The sequence below is a fragment of the Halyomorpha halys genome, unplaced genomic scaffold, assembly GCF_000696795.3.
Source record: "Halyomorpha halys isolate HHAL.00 unplaced genomic scaffold, Hhal_1.1 Scaffold180.1, whole genome shotgun sequence".
Lineage (NCBI taxonomy): Eukaryota > Metazoa > Arthropoda > Insecta > Hemiptera > Pentatomidae > Halyomorpha > Halyomorpha halys.
In genome coordinates, this window is record NW_027107549.1 from 691417 (window position 1) to 712552 (window position 21136).

The 21136-nt window shown below is 30.5% G+C and overlaps 1 protein-coding gene and 1 long non-coding RNA gene across 2 annotated transcripts in view; one reads left to right on the forward strand and one right to left on the reverse strand.

Annotated features, from left to right (window-relative positions):
* The window catches only part of LOC106679165 (another transcription unit protein), a 28405-nt gene that overhangs the window by 2825 nt on the left and 4444 nt on the right, over window positions 1–21136 (reverse strand). Inside the window, exons 2-9 of the mRNA XM_014418147.3 lie at window positions 18720–19976; window positions 17294–17390; window positions 14262–14350; window positions 9838–9998; window positions 5723–5925; window positions 4452–4614; window positions 3514–3729; window positions 431–611 (exon numbers count right to left, since the gene is read on the reverse strand). Of these exons, the coding sequence (XP_014273633.1) occupies window positions 431–611; window positions 3514–3729; window positions 4452–4614; window positions 5723–5925; window positions 9838–9998; window positions 14262–14350; window positions 17294–17390; window positions 18720–19976 (2367 nt within the window). The remainder of the gene's footprint in view (window positions 1–430; window positions 612–3513; window positions 3730–4451; window positions 4615–5722; window positions 5926–9837; window positions 9999–14261; window positions 14351–17293; window positions 17391–18719; window positions 19977–21136) is intronic.
* Window positions 12818–16138, forward strand: LOC136795413 (uncharacterized). The gene is made up of 3 exons (XR_010842995.1): window positions 12818–12944; window positions 13040–13226; window positions 15916–16138. It is a non-coding gene; the product is annotated as an uncharacterized lncRNA (long non-coding RNA).

Consider the following 21136-nt stretch of genomic DNA (forward strand, 5'->3'; position numbering starts at 1 on the left):
ATAAATATCGTATCCATGGCAATTTTAGCTATAGCTAAAAGTAATAGCTAAAATTGCCATGGATACGATATTTATTTATCAATGGTTCATTCATGAATAACGGTCGTATCCATGGCAACTTTAGCTATTAGTTTCAACTATAGCTCAAATTCCCATGGATACGACCCTTATTCATGAATGAACCATTGATAATTAAATATCGTAACCATGGCAATTTTAGCTATTAGTTTCATAGTTTCCCAACTCTGATTTATAGGAGGCCAATGCAGTTGAGTAAGAAATTATTGTGAGGCTGTGAAATTGAAGATTGAGATTGTCCGAGATAATAGCCATGCTGGCCGAATTGTCGGAGATGTGAAATAAATTAATAAACGAGGTGTTAATAACTTCAATACAAACATTTTATTTATAAAAGAAAAGTTATACTTACTATTTGCCTTATTATATTTGTTTTTGATAGCGTTAAGTGAAATAGCGCCATCGTCGTCAGATCCGTCCTCTCGGTCTGGCTCAATGTACGAACTGTTCAATTGCCTACTTGCTCCTCTTTCACGTGTTCGTTTCACTTTACTCTCCCTCCTCAAAGTCGCCCTCAACTTCTCTTCTTCTTTCTATAATTAATGAGATAAAAAGTGAAATTTTCAAGCACATCGTTTAATCAAAGATTATAAATATTTATCAAATTGTAAAATTGAAGATTAAAATAAAAAAATATGAAATACACTATAATATCCACTTTTTTAATTAAAAAAAAAAGTTTTTTTTTTTTTTGTGTATAGGTGGTTTTAGTTATATTTAATTTCATGTATCATCGTTAATATTTTTTTTTTAAACCAAAAAGGTATTCTGAAGTTATGGAGGGCAAAACAAAGTTATTTCAAATATTTCAAGATGGCACATGTCCTTCCAAAGTTTGTAGAATTACTGTTATGCTGAGTGGGTGGATTGAAATTTTTCAACTTTTGTTGTTTCTCTACCACAACTATAGTACAAATTAATCCAAGAAGAAAAAGAAGACAATAACAATTATCAATGAAGTATTTACATCGTGAATCATTATAAGTGAATTAGAGCGGTTGTGCTACAATTGATGTTTGCATCTACTATTGAACGATGAACAAAGAATCACACTAATTGGTTGGAATGGAGAGGATAGGATGTCTACGGGAAGCTGGTAGCGCTAACCACCTTTGTCAATTGTCAATAGTAGGTATTTATAAAGAAGATCAAGAGTGAGCAGTCATCCAAGAAGAGTATATCGTTGAAGGAAGAAAGACACTCTTTGTTTGGATCACCGGTGGATTGGACATATCCTGGAAGCTAGAATAGGACCAAGTCTTTGACTACTATCAGTGGTAGCATCTTTAGAACAAAGACATCGAGAACCATCATTTATCAAAGGAGCATACATAATAATAGGTTAGTTTGCTCTATCTAGGATTTAATTATATTTGAAAAAGTAGCGATTAATTTATTTAAGTGTTATTGCGTTCAGATTGGCTTGAAAACCTGCCCTGACATAAGAGTCAACAATATTATATACAATTTAAAATAAAATTCTCATATCTACTTAATGTTTAATCTTTTCATTTAAACCTTGTCATCTTCAAAGCTATATCTGATCTGAGCAAAATAAAAAACTATTAAATTTCCTTTTATTTATAATAAATTAATTTTGAATATTACAATACAGTAGTGATATTTTTATATCTCTTATTAAATAAAATCAAAAACCATTCACTGTTACTATGAAAAGAACAGAAACATCATAATAAAACTACGTTTTTAATTTTAAAAAATATTAAAAAGATTGATTAATACTAATAATATAAAGAAAACATTGATATGTTAATGATGTAGGAAAATGTATATATTTTGTAAGTAAAAAGTCATATTTTATTGGATAAATATAAATTAAGAATTATTTAATAATTCTTTTGAAATAGAGAACTATTAAACATTTTTATTAACATAACAATGAATTTTGTAGATGCATATCATTTATTTGATCAATAGGAAGTGGAGTGGATGTTTTTGGTTTCTTATTTGTAAATTTTAATATTAAAACATTCGCTGCAGATTTTGCCCGACATAGATATATCTCCTAGCATTTCAGAATCCTTACCTACCCAAACCTATTAGTTCTTAATCTCTCATTCTTGAAAATCCCTAATAATCTTCTGAGTTATCTAAAAAGAATATGGTCACAGGATCTTCTAATTTAAAGCAATAATTAAAGTACCTCCATTGGGGTTATTATTGCTTAAATAAAATAAATTTTATCCAATTTAAGTCTCAAACCAATCTATAATTCTTTGAAGCCCAATGTTCTAATGTTAATGCGAAAAAGTGATAAAATAGGTAATTAGAAATAAGCTAAGGATAGCTTATTAATAAATTAATATGATTCCATAATGTTTTAATGTCTCATAGGGCAATTCTGACTGAAATTATTGACATGGGCAAAATAGCCTGCATAAAGTTTTTTTATTAAAAAAAATTGATGAGGGTGTAAATACATATTATTTTAAGGTATGATGATTTATTAATAATATAGTCTGTTTAAAGTTGTTAAAAACCATATGTATAATAAAAGCTGTTTTATGATAGATTGTCCTTGAGGATGGTCGATTAGGTTGAAACGTTGGACTTTGGAAGAAATATAGATTAATTTGGGATTTAAATTAGATAAAATTTATTTTATTTTAACAAATTGAAAAATTAGTCTAGTTAAATTAAATAGCAAGCTAACTAATTTGTTATTAATCAGAAGATATTTGAACAAAATATCGTTCAAAGTAGTCAAGATGGTGGTGCCATTTCAAAATTGGTTGAATCGCTGTTAAATTGAGCAGGTAGATTAAAATATTTTCAGACTTTTGTAATTTTTCTGCCATGATGATAAATCCAATAAATTCTGAAAACAATAGAAGAGACGATAGTCATAAGGGAAAAATCTATATCAGTCATCATTGCAGGAAACTTGGAGCAATTGCAACAATCGAAAAGTTGGTAACAGACAAAGGGGAAGAGAGCATCACTTGTTTTGTTTGGATGGGCGATGGAGTGAACATACCATGGAAGTTCCAAGTTCCAAAATAAAATTCTCGTATCTCTATGAAAATATATCATATATAGACAAGTGAAAACAATATTATAATGAAAATATCTCATTTGGATTAATCAAATGCATATTGAAAATGCTGTTTTGTAATAAAATTAATTTTTTTTTTTTTACCACTTGTTTCGAACTTAAATATATTTAAGATGAATTAATGAAGAATTTAAATTTGTCATAATAAACTATAATTCTGATGAGTGGACAAATAATTTTTTGGTAAAATACTCTTCAAGTGTAAATTATTCAGTAAAATGCTTTTCTTTCATATATTCTGTAAAAAAGTGTCACAAATAAATCTCCCTAATTTCATTATAATTTATTACAAGATGCCTTAATGGTATTACAAAATACCTAATCATATTACAAAATACTTTATTAATTTCATAAAATACCTTAATCATTTCGCCTCTATGTTGATCCGGATCATGACCAACTTGCGACAGCACTTTGATACCTGCTGATTTCTGACTCCTGTCAGCCAATGATAATGTCATCTTTCTGTGGGTAAATGATTCAGTCGAGTGAGGCCTGAAGGTTAATTTAGTCCTGAAGACGGCTTGTCCTTGTAAACCAGTTCCTTGACGAATGAATAAGTGGTTATGATCTCCCTAAAGACAAAGCAGGAAATACAATATCTACATCAATACGTCACAAGATATTATCAATCAGGAAATTCTTAAAAAGCTTCAGTTATTTCTATTACAGAAGTCTAATTTTATTAATAATTTAGTTTTGTCTATATGAGGTCCGTAGGAGATGATCAGGGGGTGCTCTCAGTAATCAAACGTAAATAAATAAGTTTTATTAACTTGGACTGATTTTTCGACCTAAATTTCAGGCCTTCAACAGGACTGAAAAAAAAAGGATTATCATTCCGAGAACAAAAATGTTATTTCCAATAATTTGGTAAATCTATAATGAAAATCCATTAAAAACAATAAACATAATTTTTGAGAGTATTTAATGTTAACAACAAAAAAGTGACTGAGAATTAATAGTAATTAAAAAAAAATTTTGAGCGGCAGCGATACTCAACTGTCAAATATGGCGTACCGGATGCCACACCTAGGAAAGGTATAGATACCGCCTCCTGGCATCATTCGACCTGATAGAATTATGGATACCCCTCCATAATACTCCTTCCTCCATGGTTGCAACAATCGGTTATAACCTTTTTTTTATTTATCCATATGACACATATGGCCACAGTTCTATAGCTCATAAATAAAAACAAAACAAAAATAAAGTTTTATCATTCTTTTCGACCTAGTAATATAAAATATAGAAAAAAAGTAAAACTAATATCTTTGACCAACAGTATATAACGTACCTGCAATGGTTGTTTATATACATCGAATATTTCACTGCCGAGATGTAGAGATATGCTTCCGTCTGACCACCGAACCATACGTGCATTACTTTCTTTTATTGTATTTCCTTCTTTATCCAAAGCTTCACGCCACCTTATAGTGTTTTCTACTTTCAATTTCAATCTGCAAAAGTAATATTATATTAAGTATTATTTAAAATTTATATAAAATAATTATAAGGATATTAACTTTTTATTATTCTCAGATCTGAAATATAGCTTTGATGATGAAATGGTTTAATTTTCAATCATTCGCTGTGTTTTAATCAGACAGCCCTGATGAAGCCCTGCAAAGTTGGGCTTTTATTAACAATAAATAATTTTCTTTTATATTTTGTTATCTTTATCGACTATGTTCTTCTAATATGAATATATTAAATATTAACTAGGTATGAGAATTTTATTTTAAATTATTAAACATTATTAAATCTATCTCAGGACGGGTTCTCTAGCAAATAGAACGCAATTACACTTAAATAAATTAATGAGGAGAAGATGGTTGGGGGTGCGGTAAATGAAAAACACAAATAAGTATGATTAACTTATTTTTATGTGCCGACGTTTCGGCTAGAGTTTCTAGCCTTCTTCAGGGCTAAAAACAAAACAAGATAACAACCACAGTAAGTATAGAAAAATAAAAAAATTATAAAAAGAAAGTATAAACAGAATAAGTAAGAAGGCTAGAAACTCTAGCCGAAACGTCGGCACATTAAAATAAGTTAATCATACTTATTAGAGTTTTTCATTGACCGCACCCCCAACCATCTTCTCCTCATTTATCATCCACAGTCAACTATCTCTCATAATTATAAATGAATTAATGGCTACTTACTTTAACAAATCTGTTTAATCTTAGGTTGAACAAACTAACCAATTATATGATCTTCTATATATAATTTACTAATTTACTTTATTTTAAATCATTTGTAGCCATTGTTTACTTTTATTTCATGTTATCTATTATCTTATTTTACTACATTATTTCAGTTATTTATATCGTTCTTAGCCCTTATGAATCCCTGCAAAGTGAGACGAAACTTTGGCTCAAAACAAAAAAAAATAGTTTATTTATTATTTGAGTTATTTTTACTGTAACCATCTTGCTTTTATTTTTTATATAAATAGTTTATTCTTATGTTCTAATTTTCTTATAATTCTACTTGTGTACAATTCATAAACAACTTTAAAATAAAGACAAACAAATCAAACTGTAATAATAATAGATAATTTACCTCGCTCGTCCTTCTTCATCAAGTGTTTCTTCTTCATCAATTTCATCTTCGTAGGTTTCAGCACTAAATGGTCTCGGATCGACAGAGAGAAAGTTGGGAAGCTTGACGAAGTGAATGTCTTTCCCAACGTCGCACATTATTCTCGGAATCTCAACGTCGATTCTTGTTTCGGGAATCTCTTCTTCTTTTTCCACCTCTTCTTCCTAAGGATTACATAATATCAATATATGAAATTCTTGAATAGAAAATTATCGACAGTCTATTAGCCAATTAATGGAAATAGATATTAGTAGAAATATGAAAAATTATGTTGTTTTTTTAATCGCTTAAATACACTGTAATGACTTCTTCAAACATACGCAAGAAGCAGATGTGTAAATTGTGAAAAATATAGAGTGCAATCTTCATAATCCGAAATTTGGTACCCTGAACATTCCAGTGATCCGAACTGGTATAAAAAAAAAGTTAATTTTTTTGAGAATACTTAGCAAGCAATAACATTTTTGTTTTCAAATAAAAGTGCACATGTATAAAGGCCATTTGTAACTTCCCAATCTAAAGTTATTGTGAACATCCTGGAAATTTTTAATTTCGATATCGGGTAATAGAATTTCTACAGTGTCTAATTGTTCATAAGTTTTGTTGAAATTAGAAGTATACAATATCAATTGTATTATGGACACATATATAATACAAATTTTGTTGGTAAACTCATGTTTTTTATCACATTTTAAATAAATCCATACAAAGAGTATTTTTTTTTATTTATACTTTTTCACTTGTAAATGAACAATCTTACAGTTTTAACAAATTAATCATCATTTAGCATTAGCATATTATTATTATTGGGAATTTTTTAAAACTTCAAACTGTCAAATTTCCAATAAAATATGAAAAACAAATTAAAAATTGTTATGAACGTTCATATTATTGAATTTCCCCCCCCCCCTATTTTTCCTAATAATTTCTTTAATTCGAATCTTTCAGTAATTCGGACACCCCCTGCAGCAATTAGTTCGAATTAGTGAGATTACACTGTATTTGGATTAAGATTTGGCTCAGTGGATCAAAAATATATCTACTTACACTAAAAATTTATATTTATATTAATAATTCTAAAATATTTTTATGACTCTTACTTTTGTGACTAACTATAATTCTAACAGCGTTTTGACGACTTTTGAGGACACAAAATAAAATTCGAGAAATATAAAACCAAATTCATTATATTACCTATAAAAAATAAAATACAAATATAGATTATAGAAAGCAACTAATTGTACAGGCACAAATCAGAAGTAAACAAAGAACAAAGATATAAACAAAATAGCAAAGAATTCCAAGAACGAAACAAAGATATACTTATTACATAAGCCTTGTTGTTTATATGTTAAATTTCTCCTTAAAAAAAATATCACATCGGCGATCATACTTATAAGAAAAACAAATGAAACTATAAACATTCATTAATTGTAATGAAAAGGACAATGATTTGAATAACTATTCAATATAAAACTCAAAAGGCAAATTTTATCGAAACTATCAAAACTTCAAATTAATAACAAAAGACTCATTTACAGAACCATAATAAGGGCTATTTGGATTTACCGAATTGAGCTTTGTAACAAGTAAAATCATCCACGATAACCTCAACATTCCATATGTTGCCGATTTGGCCAGAAGTAGATATAAATTGTTTCATAATAAACTCCTTAACTACCTAAACCCACTTCTAACCCTTCTTCTTTTCTTATTACCTAATTGATGATCCTTCTAGACATCTGAAAAGAAGATGGCCTCGGGACCATCTAATGTAAAAATATTATTGGAGTTCTACCAATTCTCCACAAGACTATATGATGCTATCGTAATATAACTCATTCCACATTTACTTTTTTTATATTTATTTAATAAAGTTGTAAATTTCGATGAATAAATACAAATAAAAAAAGGCTTACCAACACAACATGCCTACGTATGGTAAGATTGAAGAGACTAAGTCCTATAGATAGCAAAATTCTGTTTTACAATACAAAGCCATAGTTGTCCAACATTATTGAAAGAGTAAAAGGTGTTCCTGGAGCTATCTGTCTATTGCAAAAAAGAAAAAGCCTTACCATGCAAATTATTTCTCCCTTTTGGTTCATTTTGTAAAATCTGTACTTGGGCATTGCATAAAGGTCCCACTAGCTCTTTCACCAGAATGCAACCATCCTGGGCTAGACAACGGTGGGGAGACAGAGGAGGGGGGTGCTACGTAATCTTCCGCATCTTCAGCTCCTAGATCTCTTTGACAAGGTCACGTACTTGCCACTTACTAACTAGATTCTGCTTTAAAACTCTCACCCAACACAAATATCTATAGGCTATTAACATTTATGATAGAATTTGTATTTTCAAAAGTAGGAGATAGCTGAAATGAAAAAATTTTTAATGAAGTGTTTATTGATGAGCACAGATTCAAAGTGAAGAAAAGATGGTCAATAACACTAAACACAAATATGTAAAATTTACTTCATTTATGATAACTTTTCAAGACAAAAAAATGAGATAAAAACCAAAAGACATGAAACAGCAAAACAAATAAACAGTATAATTATAAATTAAAAATATGACAAATGATATTGTTAATAGAAGATAAACATAATATTGCAAAGATAACAATTTATTATTTTAAAAAATAATAAACAATTAAAATATTAGAAAAAGAATAAGAATTAAAAATCAAACAGTGCTCTATGCATGTATGTTTTTCCTAATACTTTAAATGTCTACAATTTTTTTAATATGAATTCGTACATTTGTATATTATATTTATATTATTTTAGTGCCAATTGTTATCTTCTTGATTTTTTGTTATACAGTTTCTTTGTTTTAATTTTTTTTTTCAAGTTCTATGGTTGTTTTCTAGGTTCTCAGCCATAATGAATGCTTCTAATTTAGGCTGGATTGTCAGCAAAAATAAAATAAGTTTTATTTATTTATGTTTACTATCACTGACCGCACTCCTGAACATCTCTTCCTCGCATTGAATTTACAGTCAATAATAAACATTTCATTATAGAACTCGACAAGCCATTTCATCTTTGAAAAAAATTTTATTTAAAAAGATTACTTGCTTATTATTGAACAATTTTTAAATAAAAAATGCCGTGGTGTAAACCAGCTATACTTAACCTGTGGCCATCGGTCTTTTGTGGTTGGCCCATCTGATATTACTTTATTTTGAATCATTTTTTTATTTCACGTCCATTAAAAAAATTGAGAGTGTGCTGAGTAAATAGGTCCTACATAACACTATGTGCAGTGCTATTATAGATATGGTTAATTCCTGTAATATATGGCAATTTATTTTTCAATTTACAGCAGACGTCTGATTGTATCACAACAAAACGTCAATTTACATTATAGTATTTTTGGAAATACGGCAAATCAAGTGTTTGGGTTAGTGATGTGTTATATTGAGAAATTTTAGTTCCATATCGAGTGAGTGAGACTGATTTTCAACTATTACTTATGTGCCGAGAAAGAATATCAGGTAGTAAATTTGAATATGTAAAATTTTAACCATTAATAAACTATAATATTTGAATTTATATATTAAAACATTTTTCATTATAGTAAATAGTTAATTAATCTGGAATTTGATTATTTATTAACACCTAAATAATTTGAATTAAACAACTGCTTGTGACCACGAACACTGCAATGTGTTTGAAAAGTCAGGAAATGACATAAAAAGTTAAAATATACACAATGAATCCGTTCATAGTTGTTTAATTCAATTTGTAATAATCGCAAAAACCTAATTATTTTTATATATATATATTTTTTTTTGCAGCCCGTAATAGCATGACTAACACATGTCTGTGGCCCCTATGCACGAAAGGTTATATGATAATTGCCATGCTGTAAACTATATGATAGTTGCCATGGTGTAAAATACGTGATAGTTGCTATGGTGAAAACTATAGGATTCACTGTAATGGCAGTACTGTCACACTAGGCCTATTTATTATCACAGCAATAACAATTGGTTATGGATACATATGTAGAGACATGACACATATTTTCTTTAATTATACTTTTTAAAAATAAACAACTGAAATATATACCTTTTCAGCTTCTTCTTTCTCTTCTTCGCTCCTATCTTTTTCATCTTCTGATCTTTTAGGTTCTTCTTCCTCGGCATCACTTGATTTATCCTTCTTTTCTTCTTCTGCCTCTTCTTCAGAACTTATATCATCAGCATCTCCAAACAATGCTTCAGCGGTAGCTGAAAATTATTTATTTAAATTTTTGCCTCTTCAAGAACCAGATCAAGTAAAAAATTTACATTACTAGGAAGAAACAGAGTTGAATTTCTTCTACAGTGATAAAATTCTTCCGTAACGAACATTCTTTATTCCTTTAATTACATAGTTCCTCTAGACGTTTCAGAGTATTCCCCAATCCTCGGGATATTGTTTTGTTTTTTTTCTTTATATTCATTCCTACTTCTACTAACATATAACAATTATTATCTTATTACCAGCAAACAAATATATTTAATTGTCTTTTTAAGTTTAAAATGCAAAAAAGTAACACTCCTTGAGGAAAATTATAAATTAAGAAGCAGAAATGAGCAAAAATTAGCTATAGCTAAAATTGCTATGGATACGACCCTTATTCATGAATAAATCATTGATAAATAAATATTGTATCCAAGGCAATTTTAGCTATTAGTTTCATAGTTGCCCAACTCTGCTAAGAAGACAATAAAATAATAAGTTTTTGCTAGTAATATATTTGGACAGTAATAATAAAGGCTTAGTGAACCCCAAAGGTTCGATGCCGATACAACCAATTGTTCTCAACATGCATCTGTCCAGTGACGCCCCTCCAACCCAAATCTACTAAATGAGTCTTAAAGCAATCCTCCCATCTACGTTTTGGTCAACCTCTTGAACGTTTACCTGTCAGTTCAGTGTTTATTAACATTTTAGGGATCCACTCGTTACTACCATTACTAAATTACATTTACTGGGTACAGTTCTCTCAGTAGCATTTTAAATTCTCCACCTAACTCATATCCTTTTTTAGGTCCGAACATCTTATTTAATACTTAATTTTCAAAAACTTTAAGGGGTTGTTCTTCCCTTAGTGTAAGAGTCCACGTTTAACATCCATACAGAACAGTGGGGAGGATAATAATTCTAACTTTTAAGTTTTTAGACAGAATGAGCGAGCTAAGCAATTTTGAAATTGAGAAATAACAAGCATTTCCCACCTTTAACCTCGCTTTTATTTCCTCATCAATTTCATTTTTACTAGTTACCGTAGAACCTAAATACTTAAACTTATCCAATATCTATATTACTGAAATCGCTCCCATTTATATGGCTAACCTTATATTTTGTTTTATCCGTATTAATTTCGAAACCTAGTTCCTTAGTAGAGTTTATCGACGTAGTTGTATTTAATTTTATAGTTTCCTTATCCTCACCCAATAATACCAAATCATCTGCATATTTAAGAACCGGTATTTTATCACCTAAATTTAAACCCTTTTCAGTATGCAATTTGGACAATAGAAGTAAATATAAAGAATGTCACAAAATTTAAAAAAAATATAATATCCTGAGAATGAGAGAATACCACAAAATATCAGGAGAAACTTGGTAATTTACTTAAAAGAAGTTTTTTATATTTTAGTAATTTAAGTCAATAGATCAGTAGTTACTAAACTTTTTTCGCACTCTTATGAGCCAAAATAATTTCATGGCACCCTTGTTGGTCTAAGGAAATTTAATGGCGCCCATCCTGAGCTAAATGTTAATACAATAATTCTTAGAGATATAGCATGCAGGATAAGGGGGGGGGGAAAGTAAAGTAAATACTAAAATGTTCTGTACACTACTTTATATACTTGTTATTTTTATTGTTTTTCTACCTTTACATATATATTGAGAAAGTGGCATACAATTGCAGCACCCCGGGCATACACTTGCAGCACCCAGGGCATACACTTGCAGCACCCCGGGCATACACTTGGATCATCCCAGGATGTCCCAAGACCCAATTTTGGAATCACAACTCTAATTTAATAAATTTTAATTCCTATTATTACTTTATTTAATATATAAGGCTATATTTAATATATAGCCAATTCATTGTTTACATATTAAGAAAAATATCATCAGTATATTCAACAATAATATTCAATTGTTTTTAACGTTATTTTAACTCTCTCAATAACAGTCTCTAATATACGGTTCGATTAGGGGTAAAGGAGATCAAATTTCATTTTTGTGAAAACGAAGTTTCTTAATACGGATCTTGACACTCCCACCTTGGTTAGTACGCGGCCGTACCTCTGGTAGCCACCAGGGGTTGGCAGAAAAGAGCACTAGACCCAATTGTCAGACTAGTTACCAATACCAAATAATTTTTTTTTTTTTCTCTCTATCTATATCTTGACATCCTCAAAACTTATTTCGTGATTATTTGTTATTTGTTATATGGTTACTTCATACTGTATGATTTATTTTTTTTATTATGAAGCTTTTATGTTGTTTTTGTAATAAATCTTTCCTTAGGAGCAATTTATTTGATACATCTTATTGATGGTGTCCATTTTCTGAATAGGGTCCTTTATTTTACTGAATCCGTTTGTAATTAAATTTTTGAATTTCAAAAAATATAGTTCATATAATGAAGCAAATTAATTTTTTTTAATTGCAATTACAATTATGTAATTTTAATTTAATTTAATTGTAAATAATTGAACTGCTATAACATGGTGATGTTCCTACTGATAACATGGTACCCGAATACATCACATCTTGGTTGTAAATTTCTAATAACTGTAAATATTAGAATGCACTGTGTGTGGAATTAAATTAGAGTTGTGGTTCCAAAATTGGGTCTTGGGACATCCTGAGATAATCCAAGTGTACGCCACTTTCTCAAAATATTACAAAAAAGAAAAACAATTTAAAAAAAAAAAAAAACTGATTAAGACAATGAACATAATAGAAGATATCAAGTTTATTCCTGATATCTGAAATTCTATCCTATAAAAATAATAATGAATTGAATTCCTCCCCCCTCCCACTCACAGTCTATTATCAAACCTTAACAATTTAACCTTCCTTTAGAGCAGAAACCATTGATCAAGCAATATCGTTTGTTATATTAGTTGAAATTTATCATTATTATATTGATGATTTTAACATATTACGTAAGTATAATATAATTTTCAAATACTATTTTATTTATTAATAGTTCTATTTATTATTTCCAGAAACGAAACTAATAGATTGTATAATATTGTAGATATACATATTTTTAAACCTATAAAAACGATAATGGATTGAATTGCTCCGCCCCCTCTCATCAACAGTCTATTATCAAACCCTAACAATTTAACCTTTCTTTAGAGAAGAAACCATTGATCAAGCAATATCGTTTGTTATAGAAGTTGAAATTTATCATTATTATATTGATGATTCTAACATATTACGTAAGTATAATATTATTTTAAAATACTCTTTTATTTACAAATAGTTTGTTCTATTTATTTCCATAAATGAATCTAACAGATTGTATAAAATTGTTGATATATTAATTTTGATGCAAACAGTGAATTGTATTGTGCTGAGTAGGGGAAGGAGGGGTTACAGTAGGGGTATTCATGATCTATGTTAAAGCGTGTTAAATGGAAAAACTCGTGTTAAATCGAAAAAAATTGCCTTCTTTTGCCGTGGTAAAACGAAATAACATTTAACATGGCTGAGAGTCTGTTACTTGGTCAGTTAAATCGAGAATGACGTCACACAATAGACCAGTTGAGATCGCCGCCATATTACTTGTTGTGACTTTCAATACAGTTGTCAATTAGCTCATCTTCATTCTCTTCTTCACAAGTTTGAAGATCAATAAGACACTCATAAGCTAAACTTTCACAAAAATTCCACTTTTCACTCACTCTAGGCATGTTTTAATTAATTACTTAAATCAAAACTGAAGTAAACAATAACATGAGGGTCTGGAAGGAAGGTTATAAACATAAAGGCTTATACAACAAGTTGCTGAGAAAATCCGCTAGGGACTCTTATGCATTTAACGTTTAACATGACTGCAAATAGGGCTGCTCACAATCTTATAGTTATAACATTTAACATGGTAAAACATATAACATTTAACACAACATCATGAATACCCCTAGTATCTCCTAAAACTAATATATGGGTTGAAAACTTAATAATTTTTTCTATGTTTGGGCATTTATAAATTTTATTAATGTTTATTAAATTAATGGTTTTGGCATTGATGTCATAAAATTATATTCGTTTGAATCGCTAAAGTGTTCCTGATAATGACCGTGATAGCCAAACAGATCGCAGTATCTTGATTGTAACTTAGTTATGGTGAAATAATATTGCCTATTATTAAATAACTACACCTTCTCCTAAAAATATTTTCTTAAGTAGCATAAATAAGGGCGTTAATAGAAATTGTTAATATTTTCATTGATTTGAATTTTATAAATGCAAACCTGATTTTTTCGGCTCTGATCCACTATCATCGCTATCGGAATCCAATACTTTCGATTTTTTCTTTTCATGTGATTTTTCTTCTTTACCACTGAAAATTAATAAAACATATTAGATACATTTGACTTAGAAGATAGGTAATTAGTGGTTACACAAAACATTGTAATATCCTCTTTTTTATTAAATATTATATCTTTATGTATACTGATAAAAAAAAAAAGGGGGGAAATAAAACATATATGTAAGTACTGGAAGATTATTGATTGACCGTGTGTATAGATGAAAGGAATATGGTCCGGGTGCAGTCAAAAAAACTCAAATAGTAAATGATTATACTATTTTATTCCAACGTTTCGCCCCATGTTAAAGGGCTTCGTCAGGGCTAAAAAAGATACCAACACTTTACATAGTTACAAAAAAAGAAAAAACATAAGTGGAAAATAACAGGGGTATACTATTATTTGTTTCCCTGTTATTTTCCACTTATGTTTTTTCTTTTTTTGTAACTATGTAAAGTGTTGGTATCTTTTTTAGCCCTGACGAAGCCCTGCAACATGGGGCGAAACGTTGGCTCAATAAAATAGTATAATCATTTACTATTTGAGTTTTTTTGACCACACCAGGACCATATTCCTTTCATATATGTAAGTAAATAATGTAATTAATTACCTACATATATATGTAAGTAAATAATGTAATTAATTACCTACATATATATAAGTAAATAATGTAATTAATTACATACATATATGTAATTAAATAATGTAATTAATTACATACATATATGTAAGTAAATAATGTAATTAATTACCTACAAATATGTTTTATTTTCCACTTTTTTCATCAGTTTACTTTAAATAATTTTGCATATATATTTACTAACTAGATTTTTATAGATAGAGTATTCTATTTTTTTTTCCTCTTAATTAATAGTTTGTATTATTACTTATTCTCATATAGCCTTTATCTTCTTATAATAGGGGTATTCATGATGTTGTGTTAAATGTTATATGTTTTACCATGTTAAATGTTATATGTTTTACCATGTTAAATGTTATAACTATAGGATTGTGAGCAGCCCTATTTGAAGTCATGTTAAACGTTAAATGCATAAGAGCCCCTAGCGGATTTTCTCAGCAACTTGTTGTATAAGCCTTTATGTTTACAACCTTCCTTCCAGACCCTCATGTTATTGTTTACTTCAGTTTTGATTTAAGTAATTAATTAAAACATGCCTAGAGTGAGTGAAAAGTGGAATTTGTGTGAAAGTTTAGCTTATGAGTGTCTTATTGATCTTCAAACTTGTGAAGAAGAGAATGAAGATGAGCTAATTGACAACTGTATTGAAAGTCACAACAACTAATATGGCGGCGATCTCAACTGGTCTATTGTTTGACGTCATTCTCGATTTAACTGACCAAGTAACAGACTCTCAGCCATGTTAAATGTTATTTCGTTTTACCACGGCAAAAGAAGGCAATTTTTTTCGATTTAACACGAGTTTTTCCATTTAACACGCTTTAACATAGATCATGAATACCCCTAATACTTGGACTATATATGTCTTTCAACACTATTTATGTGTCTCTAATATTAGTTGTTTTCTTATTTCCTAATCATTCTGTAATTTCTCTAATTCATTATGGCGTTCATTAGGCATCAGTGGCTGGATGATTTGAGAGGAATGGGAGTTGAAAATTGGAGGAGTCTCGCCGGAGACCGCGAGGCATGGGAAAGAGTGGTGGCAGAGGCCCAGGTCCAACAAGGAGTGAGTGAATGAATAAATAAGTTTTAACTTATTTGTGTCCTTCACTGACCGCACCCCAAATCATCTTTTCATTATAAATATTATCCACGGTCAACTATCTATTCGTCATTATAAATATAATGTAGGTATTTTGTATTTAATAAATTTTATGTCCTAATTTCATATAGAATATTTACAATAAACCTAACCCTAGAGAAAAGCATGAAGTAAACTGTGTCAATTTATTTGGTATTTATAGACTTCGGAAAAGCGTTTGACTCCGTCCATCATGATCAACTATGACAGGCATTACATAAGCATGAAATCACTGGTATATACCTAAATATATTAAAACTTATATATGAAAACAGAAGGGCCTTTGTAACCTTGGATGGCAACAATAGAAGACTAAAAACTCGAAGAGGTGTCAAACAGGGTAATCCACATTCCGTAATTTTATTCAACTTTCTACTAGAAATTATGTGTTCACTAAGTGGAACTGGGAAGGAAATAGGATAATAATAAATAAAAATGAAATTTATCTAATTTGAGGTTTGCACCCAATTCATTAACTTAGACGAAACAAATAGTCAGCAAATTCCTTGAGCAAAGTGAATCGGTGGGGTTGAATATTAATACTGATAAAACAAAGATAATGACAAACTCAAAGAAAGGAGAGATCAAAGTTAATAACAAGGAAATCAGTTTTATCCAGTAATCCAGTCAGTCCATCTCATTTAAAGATAGGTAAGATGAAATAAATAGAAGGATTAAGATGGGATGTAAAAAATATTGAAGCATAAAACTCATTATTAAAAGTCAACTACCACCAGGATTAAAGGCAAAGGTATTGGAAACATGTGTATAGTCAGTAATTTTATATGGTCGGCAACGGAAAACAACTATGAAAAATTAGCTAGGACACAACCGCAATTTTTATGAAGTATAATAAGTATCAAAAGAAAATTATCACTAGCAATAGAAAAGTACAATCTAGAATTAAAATTAACAAAAAGAAGCACATCAATTGAACGAACATCAACTTAATACGAATGTACAAACTTCAACGGTAAAATAGCAGCTATCCTCACCACCTTAAAAACATTGTCTAGAAGGCAAGACCAGTGTCTGCAATCTGAGAGGCACCATTGGAACCATTTGGAACTATTTTAGAGATATTGAAACAAATTAATTTTAGTTTAAGAAAAAGTCTATGAGGTTTAACTGGTCACTTTAGAGCTATTTGCTGGGAAACAACACAACCATCTAAGATAAAACAAAATTTACCTTCCAGCATTTGAACTTCCTTCACTATCAGATAACACTCGTTTTCGTTGAACAGTTTCATTTCCTTCGTTATCTGATTTGTCAGACCCCAACTCATCTATTTAAAGAAAAAATTAATAAAAATTCAATTAAACTCCATCCAATAATAATATAAAAAATTATAGCACATTACTCACTCAATAACATCAATTGTAAAAATTAAAAATATAAAATTAATTAAAAAAATTAAGTATACAAATTATTGTATCTGGTCATACAATTATTTGTATAATATAATATGTCAACTGATAATTTTTTTCTCTATTTACTTTACAGGTGGTTAATAATGAAAATTAAATATGCATTACTCAATAAATTAATTTTACTTAAGTAAAAAAAATTCATACATATCAATTTTATTACAATCTTTTTAATGTTGAAAAAAAAAATGTTTTTTTCTTAAACAATAATAATGAATGTACGAGGAGAAGATGGTTGGGGGTGCGGTCAAAGTGAAACACAAATAAGTTGGTGTAACCTATTTAATTGTGCCAACGTTTCGGCTAGAGTTTCTAGCCTTCTTCAGGGCTGTTAGCTTGAAAATCAACCGCCTAATGGAGTGTCATCAATCAACCACCTAAATTAGTGTCATTAGGCGGTTGATTTTCAAGCTAACAGCCCTGAAGAAGGCTAGAAACTCTAGCCGAAACGATGGCACAATTAAATAGGTTACACAAACTTATATGTGTTTCACTTTGACTGCACCCCCAACCATCTCTCATAATTATGAATAATAATGAATATTAGAGCCCATTTCCACATGACATGTCTCTGTCGTGCGAATAATATCACAACAGTAATGTATGATAGTAATCGTTAATACACTACAGGTATTCTCATAATTACGTCAGATACTATTCCTTGAAAACTGACTTTCATCAAATATGGCCTAGGTCGAGTCCTGTTCGACGAATATCTGTATGCAAAAATAAAATCTTTTATGTAATGTTTGCTCAACTAAATAGCTTTATTAGTCATTCTAATTGATTTTTTAACAGATTTGTTTGTTAAAAAAATTTAATTTCTATTTTTTACAAGTGATACAACTTTGAATTCAAGTGATGTAAAACAGTTCCTGGTATAAATTGGTTAACAACTTAGCTCCAAAACAACTTAAAAAGGAGATTGCCTAAATAAGTTTGGTGTTACTAAGTTATAAGTAATAAGATTTTACTGTCAAAGGGTCTACATGTGACAGTTAGATGTCACGCATGTGCAGATAGTTGAAAGTACAATATTAAGCAAATATTAATAGTATAACAGTACTCTCATGACAACAATTAACATAGCAAACATGGTCATAAGGTTGCGAGTTTTCACTATCGCCATCTTGACGAAGATACCAAGGTTTAAAATAAAACAAATGAGAAAAAAAAAATTTACTAACTTGATTTCTTTTTTCTTCCTACAGGAGAGCCAGAACGAGATCTTGAAGCTGCACTGCTCTGTGATCGTGACCTAGACCTTGAAGTTCGTGATTGTGATTTTCGAGATGCAGGGCTTGCTGAACCCTTAGAGGAAGCACTACCAGACCTCTGTGAACGACCACTTCCTGATTTTTGAGAACTAGCACTACCTGATCTTTTAGATGCATCACTGGCTGATCTCTGTGATCTCATACTCCCTGATCTACGCGATCTTGCACTTCCTGAATGTTGGGATTTTAATGATCTTTCTGATTTGGCAGATTTTTCAGAAGCAGGACTGGCACTTCCAGATCTTTGAGTAGTTCTCGATTGTGGTGATCCTCCCTTACTACTTTGAGGAGAAGGACTTCTTGAATCCTTTTGAGAATTGGAAGGTAGCTTGACAGATTCTTTCGGAGACTGTGATTTATCACTGGAACGTGCACTCCCAGAATAAGAAGATTTACGACTAGGCTGTTTAGATTTGGGACTTGCAGCTTCTTCTACGCTGGAGCTCCGAGACCTACCAGACCTTTCACTTCTAGATCCAGAACGTCTACTTCCGCGGGGACTGACTGACGGAGAATGATGGCTACCTGGAGGACTTCTAGAGCCAGAGTGATGACTACCCGCTGGACTTCTGGAACCAGAATGACTCCTCCCTTGAGGACTGGCAGATCTTGAATGGTTACTACCTACAGGACTACCTGAATGATTGCTCCCTTGAGGACTCCCAGATGCTGACCGACGTGGACTAGCTGAACCTGAACGATGGCTACCTTCTGGACTCCTAGACGCTGAATGATGGCTTCCTTGAGGACTGCCAGAAGGAGAGCGATGACTTCCTTGAGGACTGCCAGAAGGAGAACGCTGGCTTCCTTGTGGACTTCCAGAGCGAGAGTGGTGGCTTCCCTGTGGACTACCAGAAGGAGATCGATGGCTTCCTTGTGGACTACCAGAAGGAGATCGATGGCTTCCTTGTGGACTACCAGATTGAGATCGATGACTTCCTTGTGGACTACCAGAACGAGAATGCTGGCTTCCTTGGGGACTACCTGACCCAGACCACTGGCTACCACGCGGACTACCGGAACCTGAACGATGGCTACCAGATTTTTGACTAACTGGACTTCGAGATCTTTCATCATTTTCAGAGTTAGGAGCTTCTCTTCTGGAACTGCCACTTCCTGATTGCTCACTCTGACCAGACTCACTTGAGTCTGATTCACTCCCACCATCTGTAAGAATAATGAAAACTTAATTAAAATAATCTCATAAATATTTAAGAATAATTTCTAAATATTCTACTCAAGAAAAAAATATGAATAAAATACACAAGAATCTTAAGGTCTTTACAAATACATTTTTAGTTAGTAGAAGTTAAGCTAAATATATCAATAAAAATGTTTTTGTTTTTTTAAGATTTTTATATATAATCACTTAAATAGAGATGCTAAAACATATTAATAGATTAATAGAGATACAGTTCACTGCTTGCAGAGACTGGTCAGTCAAGATCTCATGATTTGTGGACAAGGAGGTTAAGATGGAGGGAAACATGCGGCTCGAACCAATCCACGAGGATGCCTTGACACAACAATGAATGCTAATATAATTGGAAAGAGATCACCTGGGAGACCAAAAACAAGATGGACAGAATCAGATGGTAAGAAGAAGTTGGTCAAGGATGCGGTCAAAAGAGAACACAAATAGTTAACAACTATTTATTCGCCGACGCCCCACTTTGTAGAGTTTCATCAGTGCTAAAAAGATACAAAAACAACTAAAAATATTTTGACATAGAAAAGATAATAAGATACAAAAAGATAAATTAGTGAAAAGTTAAAATTATATCAAAATAAGAGAAAAGAAAACCATATAAAAATGAAAGAAAAGAAGAAATAAAATAGTATTAACAAACAATGATAACAATATTAAAAAATGCGCGAACTAAAAAGTTAAAATGAACAGGAGATGTAATAACACTTAAAAATAGAAAAGTAGATATGAAAAAAACAAAATTTAAGGCACTAAAAGACAGAAAATAAAGAAGTAAGTTAAGATTAGATAAAGGTCGAGAAAGGATAAATAAAAATAAAATTAATAATAATAATAAATGAGTATTATTATAATATATGAGTATTTCGTTCTTTACTCATTTATTACTATTTTTATTTCTTCCTTTCTTTCATTTGTATATAATTTTCTTTTCACTTATTTTTACATAACCTTAACCCTACCGTAATTTACCTTTTTGTATCTTATTATCCTATCATGTCAAAATATTTTTAGTTGTTTTTGTATCTTTTTAGCCCTGATGAAGCTCCACAAAGTGGAGCGAATGTCGGCAAATGAATAGTTGTTAACTATTTTCGTTCTCTTTTGACCACACCTCTGA